This window comes from Pseudonaja textilis, chromosome 14 (assembly GCF_049901715.1).
Source record: "Pseudonaja textilis isolate UNSWEBS1 chromosome 14, rPseTex1.2, whole genome shotgun sequence".
NCBI lineage: Eukaryota > Metazoa > Chordata > Lepidosauria > Squamata > Elapidae > Pseudonaja > Pseudonaja textilis.
Window position 1 is genome coordinate 995330 of NC_142003.1, and position 7637 is coordinate 1002966.

The 7637-nt window shown below is 54.2% G+C and overlaps 1 protein-coding gene across 1 annotated transcript in view; it reads right to left on the reverse strand.

Annotated features, from left to right (window-relative positions):
* The window catches only part of SLC5A10 (solute carrier family 5 member 10), a 40965-nt gene extending 33893 nt beyond the window's left edge, over positions 1-7072 (reverse strand). Inside the window, exons 1-6 of the mRNA XM_026704430.2 lie at positions 7012-7072; positions 6089-6193; positions 5845-5904; positions 5381-5485; positions 902-1007; positions 190-270 (exon numbers count right to left, since the gene is read on the reverse strand). Coding sequence (XP_026560215.1) covers positions 190-270; positions 902-1007; positions 5381-5476 — 283 coding nt within the window. The 5' untranslated portion in view covers positions 5477-5485; positions 5845-5904; positions 6089-6193; positions 7012-7072. The remainder of the gene's footprint in view (positions 1-189; positions 271-901; positions 1008-5380; positions 5486-5844; positions 5905-6088; positions 6194-7011) is intronic.
* Positions 7073-7637: the final 565 nt, after the last annotated feature.

Here is a 7637-nt window from a genome sequence, read left to right on the forward strand (position 1 = left end):
TGGAATATAAGAAAGGACCGTCCCTGCCCTGAAAGACACAGGAAAGCCTTCCGGGGGGGGGAGATGCAGGGGGGTCCTCCTGCTCCCAACGGAACTTCTGCCTTTCCCCGGGATTGTCTCCCCTGACCTCCACCTCCTCTCCTCCAGGTGCCAAGGGCAGAAGGCAAAAGGCAGGCCCCGAGTCCTCACCGAGGGCCGTCAAGATGATCGCACCAACCACCATGATGAGGGTCTGCAGAGCGTCGGTGTAGATGACAGCCGTCAGCCCACCTGCAACAATGCAGGGTGCAAGGGGTTGACACAACGGGCTGGAAACAAGGGAGGAAACCTTTGTGGCTCAGGGTTCAACTGTGGGTTCCTTGGTGCCCTCTGAGTTTTCCTGCAGACGTTTCAGGACCCAACTGGGCAACTGCTCCCTGGACGTACTGACGATGTTGCCTAGTTGGGTCATGAGACATCTGCAGGAAAACTCAGAGGGCATCCAATGAGTCGGTTTCCCCTCAAACAACCCTAGTGTGCTTGGAACCAAAAGCTAAGAGGTAGGAAGTCTCCCTCCGGTCACCTTCTGGTGGCTTCACAGCCAAGTCTTGGCAGGTGGCAGCTCTCAATCCTTACCTAGAGCCTGAGATAAGCAGGTGCAGCCTAATTGCTAGTCGGATGGGGGCTGCACTGCCAAGGCAGCAGGTGAAAAGAAGAAGGAAACGGCAAACAGCTTGCTTTGTTGCAAAAAAAAAAATATTATATATATATATGGGCCGTCAAAGCAACAAAGCCTACAGGAAACCCCCCACTGACAGCCACAACCGGGACCAGAACTCCTAGTTCAACTCGGGGAAGGTGAGAAGGGCCCCATCAGGGTCCTGCAGGAGGCCAACCTGGGCGGAGAGCCTCTCCGTCTCACCTGCGATGGTGTAGACAGCAGTCACCCCCAGCATCAAGAGGGTGGAGAGGTAGAGGTCCCAGCCGAGGCAGACCTGGACGAAGAGCGCTCCGGAGTACAAGTCTGTCTGCAAGAGAAAACCCAGCCCCGGTTCAATTCCCTTTGAGTGCCCTGGGGGGGATCTGGCGGGGAAAAATCCACCTTTGCAAGGCGGTTGGGCATCAGGAGGCGCAAAGGGGAGGGTCACGCCGCACAGACACCCAGTTGTCGCAGCCCTACATTTCGGCAAGAAACCCTCCGAGCCCGGCCCCTAAACGTTGGTTTTGCCAGAAGGAATTCCAGCCGGGCCCCGTGAAGCGACAGAGACAGTCTGGGTGCTTCCTGGCTGTGCACCTGCTCAGCGCTCTTGTCGACAAGCCTCGAGGGGCAAAATACCCCGGGGGAGATCTGGGGGCGCGTCCCTCGTTAGCTGCTTCGCGGGGAGGCACACCCAGCGGCCCAGGTGGGACAGAGAACCCCAGAAAGCTCCTCGGATCAAAACAGGCCATTTCCAAACTCCGGAGAGCTTCAGATTCGAAGATGCCACCATGTTTGAGGCAGGACTTGGCAGCCTGTCATTAGCCTGTGGAACTCACTGCCCTGAGACATGAGAGGATCACCGAGAGCCCAGGTGGCTTTTGGAGGAGGCAACACAAGCACAAGGAAAGGGAGGGGCTGCACTAATGGTTGATGAGCCGGGATGGTTAAGATCTGAGTCAACCGGAATCCAGGGAAGCATCTTGGAGGGAAAGGGAGGAAGAAAACGAATCTATCTTTTATTAAAAAAGAAAAAAATAAACCAGGGTGGTTGGTCATCCGACGGTCCTTCAGAGGTTTAGGCTGGACTTGGCATTTTTGTCCACCTATAGAGTCCTTGCCAAGGACCTGGGAGGGGCAGGTAGGGATGTTTTGAAGGTGCTAAAGGTTTCATCGCAGGATGTAAGCTGTCCCGAGCAAAGCTGCCTTCTGCAATTGACCGACGGGGATGGTGTCAACGCCGATGATGCCCAAGTGGTGCTCCAGAGAGGTTTTGGGACTGCACCCAAGGCACCTATGACCCTCGGGATTATCCTGGCTTTTGATTATGATTAACTGAGAGGCCCCCCGCCTAGAAAGAACCCGTGGACGAGGGGGGTGGGGGGCGGCTCAGAGAGGAAACCACCAGCTTCTTGGCGTGGCGGGTGGTGTCTCCTCTCCATTCCTGCTGGCTCAGCAGAGCCCGGCTGGCCTCTTTTTCCCTGCCAGGCAAAGGCGGAAGGCAGCAGGTGGGCGATGCCCAGAACTTTCACTCTCCCAGCTCGTACAATTTCTCCCTCGGGCAGCTGCCCCACCCGCCAGTCAGATGCCAAGCTCATCCTGCACGCCCAGTGCCAGCTCCACACTGGGCTACGGGGGAAAAAAAAATATTTTCTGGCCCTCCAGGGAGCCTGGCAGAGGGACCAGTGGCTCTTCCCAGCGTTGCTGTGGTCCCATTCGGGGCACTGCCCTACGAAGCCCCCTCTGCCCTCCTCCTGTGCGGCTTGGAACACGCACACCTGCTGCGCAGAGCATTTCCCCCCCGCCCCCCAGAGTCCCAGGGCTGAGGGCAGGACTTTTGGTTGCCCTCCTGCAGCGGAGCGATGCCTCCTTCCGGGTGAAGGCCAGCCCTTGCTTATTTCCCTTGAAGACCAGTTGAATGGCTGACCATCGACATCATCCAACGCTTGGCCATTCGGCCCCTTGATTCTGCAGTTGGGGGGAGGGTGCCTGGTCCCTTCCTGTGCTGAGTCCGGCCCCATCAAGCCCGAGAAGAGCTCCATCGACACCCCTGCCCGCCAAAGTGGCTCCATCCTCCACAGCCGCCTATCCAGGAAATTGCCCGGCGTGGTGAAGCCATCGGTGGCCCCGTGCAAGAGAATTCGGCAGTTCTGCTGGTCAAGGGAAGGAGGACCACCCCTCTGCTGGCCTTGGCCCAGCCCCTTCGACCCGGCCCCTTCCTCAGCCCGCAGAGGCAGCCACGTGAGCGGCCGGTAGCAGCACCCAAGTCAAAGGAATGCTCTGTAATTACTGCAGAGGGGTGGAGATGCCCGCTTGGGAGTTGGCAGCGTTGCACCCCGCTTAAAAACACACACGGGGCATTTCTTGCTTCGAAAGCCTCAAACCCCGAGACCTTCCAGTGTCCTCTTGCAAGCTGAGAGGGAAAACAAGGACTCTGGCAGACTGAGAGGCAGATAAGTCTGAGCGCCCCCCCGTCTCCCTCAAAACCAGGAGGAGAAACGCGCCCCCCACCCCCAGGGGGCTTGGCCCATTCATAAAACAGCAGCTGCAACAGCCGGGAAGCCCTTTGATCTCAGCAGCTCCTGGAAGGAAAAGGAGCAGAGCTGGGGGTGGGGCGGAATCTGCAGCTGTTTTGGGGTTATTACGCCCCCCCCCTTTGCAGCCGCTCAAAATTCAGGCATCAAAAAAAGAATTTAACCAATCAAAATCCAGCTCATCTATGGTGGAGGAAGCCATTGGCGAGCCCCAGAGGGCATTGCTGGATCCTTTGGGGTTCAGCCTGAACCCCCAATTATGAGCTGTGCCGTCCCGGGGGTGGGGCGGGGGGGCCACGTGATCCGCTTTTGCGACCTTCTGCCCGGCAAAGTCCAGCCAGATTCGCTGAACGAATTTAACAGCGGCAAGTGATTCACTTAACAGAGCAAGAAAAGGCAAACGTCTCACTCAACAACACAAGTTTGGGGCCCAATTGGGTTCGTGAGACGAGGACTGCCTGCAGGTGCTTCTGGGGAGCCCCGGGGCCACACCGGCTCCTCCAGGGAGCAACTCAATGGGCCACTGGAAAGCGATCAAGCCCCGGGTGGGCAGGACAAGCTCGGTTCTGGGGCGGCTCAAACCAGCCTCCCTTTGGTGACGGAAAAGGCCAAGCAAGGATGTCAATCATGGGAAGCAGCACCCACGTCACCTTTAGGCGTAACAAAGCGGCCCAGGTCACACCCCACAGCTGCCCACACCTGGCGGGATCTACACCGAAGCAAGAACGAAGAGGGAAGTTCAGGTTTTGCTCGGCCCTCCGTTGTCTTTCGGTAGAGAGGAATTCAACAGAAGCGAAGAGAGGCCGGAATCAAACAAGAGTGAATAATGGCCCTTATTTCCTGCCCGGCTCCTATCCCAACCTTCCCTTTGAGCTAATCATCGCTTCTCATCCTTCCTTTGCCAATTAAAATTTAGCAGGAATTATCTGATTGAAGCCAACTCCACGGCCAAGCCTCTCCACATCCAATTAAGGGAACCGGTTGTCGTGCAACGCCAAACCCCTGACAAAGGCATCCTTCCTGGACCTCCCAGCTCAGCAAATATAATAGAATAACAGAGTTGGAAGGGACCTGGGAGGTCATCTAGTCCAACCCGCTCCCCCCCCCAAGCTGGAGACCCTACACCGTTTCAGTCCAGTCCAGTCTCTCAGCACTGGAAAATCGAGGTTGGAAGCTTATGGCGTAAACCAATCATGGTGGTCAGCACACACTGGGTGTCACATCAAAAAAAAAGGTCTTGGGTGGCAAAATCTCCATCCGTGCGATCCGAAGACAACCGGCGCAGCGCTTGGACCCCAACGGCATTGACCAACTCTCCACTGGTCAACTGCAGGACGGAGCCACCTCCACCCTGTTCCTTTAACCCTGTCAAACCACAAACCAGACCCTCGGGAAGGACTCGGTGGGAGGATCAAAACACCAAATCCGGACTAAACACCTGGGTGACCAATCCTAACTGTTGTTATTGGTTTTTTTTTCTTTTTCTTTTTAAATCACCCTTTTCCGTGGGGAGAGTCTTTCTGGGTGAATCGGAGGGTTTGGCTACACCGGCCCAACCCAAACCTGTTGGGCTTTCAACCTCCCAATGGCCCCTCCTCCCAGTCCAGCCAGAAACCCCACCAGTGTAAAAACAACGGGATGGCCAACAGTGCCCCCCGCTGGACAAAGGCCTGAGTGCAGCCCTGGGAGTCCCTGCAGGGAGGACAAGGTGGGTGTGAGGTCTTCTTCCAAGGGGCTCCCCTCCCCTCCAAGGGTTCAGAGGCCATTTGAAGAAGCCAATTAAGGATCAGACAAATTAATTGATTAAACCAATTAAGGTTGCTTCCTGTGCATTGCCGGAGGGAGGGAGGGAGGGAGGGAGGAAAGAAGAAAGGAAAGAAAAATTAGAGAGAGGATAGGAGGGAGGGAGAGAGGGAGAGAGAGAAAGAAAGAAAGAAAGAAAGAAAGAAAGAAAGAAAGAAAGAAAGAAAGAAAGAAAGAAAGAAAGAAAGAAAGAAAGAAAGAAAGAGGAAGGAAGGAAGGAAGGAAGGAAGGAAGGAAGGAAGGAAGCTCTATAATTTGACATGCTTTAACTCCAGTTGGACCCACAGGCTGCCCACTATCACCATACCGGTCAGGCTCAAAAAAGGGGGCTCAGCCTTTGAGATGCAGAGGAAAGGGGGCCACTCACAGATATCTTGGTGAAGATGGAGAGCAGGAGTGACAAGAAGGACAGGCAGACTCGAATTCGCTCCCCTCCAAAGCGTCTCTGGAGATATTCCGGCATGGTGACGATCTGGGGGAAGAGAGGAAGGGTCAGTCTCCGGCCAGCCTGAAGGAAACCAAAGGGGCCGGTTGGAGGGGACGATGGGAAACCATGAGGAAGAGGAGGATGGAGCTAAAGGATGAAGAGCTTTGGATGGACGGCTAACACCAGATCGACCCCCCACTGGGAAGGTTTGGTTGGTTGCGGAGTTTCCGTGTCCGGTGAATCTGCCCCTCAGGATCTGCAAAGCAGCGGCTGCATCCACCCATCGAGGGTGGCGTCCCTGTCAGACTCTGGCTCAGCAAGCCAAGATTGAGCTCAATGGGGGAAGAGCGAGCCCCAAGGAGACCCTCGCAGGCAGCGCCAGGAGTGAAGGGCGGGGCACTCACCTCCGACGAAAGGTAGACGGGAACAAACAGCCAGGCCAAAGCCAGAAGCACGTAGGTGGCCTAAAAGGGGCCAAGAACCCAGACAGAGACGGTCAGCAGAAGGGGGCCAGCCTCAGCCAGGCCCGCCCTCTTTGCTGGCCATGCAGGTGGCGGGGGGATGACAGGACCCCAACCCACCCACCCGAAGGGGGGCGGCTGCTTGAACCCGGGTCCGGGCAGAGCTGAGCAGAGTTGAGCCCCTTACGTTCCACTCAAAGCCGGCCACGGCGACTCCTCCGGCCGCTCCGCTGCTGGCCAACCCGATGAAGAGTCCGGCTCCTTCGCTGCTGGCAAAGAGCGAGGCGCCAATCTGCAAAGGAAAAACCCGAAGGACGTTGAACTCCGCCGAACGACAACCAGAGCAAAACTCCTGGCTGGTGACGGTAACTGGAATTATTTATTAGATTTCTGTGCTGCCCACTTTGCTAGCCAAAGCGACTCTCGGCGGCCTGCACCAAGTTATTACTATGTGCTCAGGGAGCAAGCTACCCTGAGCATCCGAGCGTCACCAGCTGACCCACTAACCTATTAAAACGATAAAGCAAACAGAAAACTGTGACTTTTGCTTTAATCATTAACCGGATTGGTTTAATTGGTTTCGTAAAATATGGAAATCAGTGGTTTTACTGTGTGCTGCCCGGAGTCATCTTGAGCAGCCGTGTAAAATGATAGATAGATAGATAGATAGATAGATAGATAGATAGATAGATAGATAGATAGATAGATAGATAGATAGATAGATAGACAAGAAGGAAGGAAGGAAGGAAGGAAGGAAGGAAGGAAGGAAGGAAGGAAGGACAGACAGAAAGAGAGAAAAGAAAGAAAGAAAGAAAGAAAGAAAGAAAGAAAGAAAGAAAGAAAGAAAGAAAGAAAGGAAGGAAGGAAGGAAGGAAGGAAGGAAGGAAGGAAGGAAGGAAGGAAGGAAGGAAGGAAAGACAAATAAATAAATAAATAAATAAATTAGTGTTTCTCAACGGTGGCATTTTTAAAATAAGTGGACTTCAACTCCCAGACTTTCCCAGCCAGTTACAATAGACACAGAGGACGTATATAAGCAGCAGCAGATATATGCCCATATTCCTTGCAAGAGACCATAGGAATCCGTTACACCCAGTTGGAGTTACTCACCGGCCACCAGGCAATGTTCCTTCCAGCCAGAAAGTAACCACTCACGCTGTTCCTACTTGCCCGGCATGACGACTGCAAAGGGGAAGAGAGAACTGAGCCAGGAAAGGGGTGAAATTTATTCATTCTGCCTTTCCAGTCTCCCCATCACCTCTTTTCCAGCCCTGCCTCCCTCCTTCCCTCCCTCCCTCTGGGAATATACATCCTACTCTGCAATAAAACCCCACCCCGTGTTTATTTATTACCCTTATTCTTTCTTTAATGGCTCCTATCTTGTTGCTTTTCTTGTTCACTAGATCATTTCAGCCTGGACTGTCTGTTTGAGGTCATGTTTTTCAATGATTTATTACCCAAGACCGTCAACCAGCTCCTTTCTCTCTTCCTCCCTCTCCCCTTTTTTTATTCTTTTTATTTAATAGGCTGCAAATCAGCTCTAATGGGAAAAAAAGAAACCCAACCCAACCCTAGAATAACAACGATGCTGTCCCAGGATCACAAGCGGCGCTTTGAGAGAGAAGGGGCATCTCAGAGCCTCCCACGGAGCAATTCCAGCTCCCATAAACGGATGCCCGCTCCCAGCGAATTCAAAGGGGTCGGCTTAAGAAACGAGGCTGCTGTACCCAGATGCC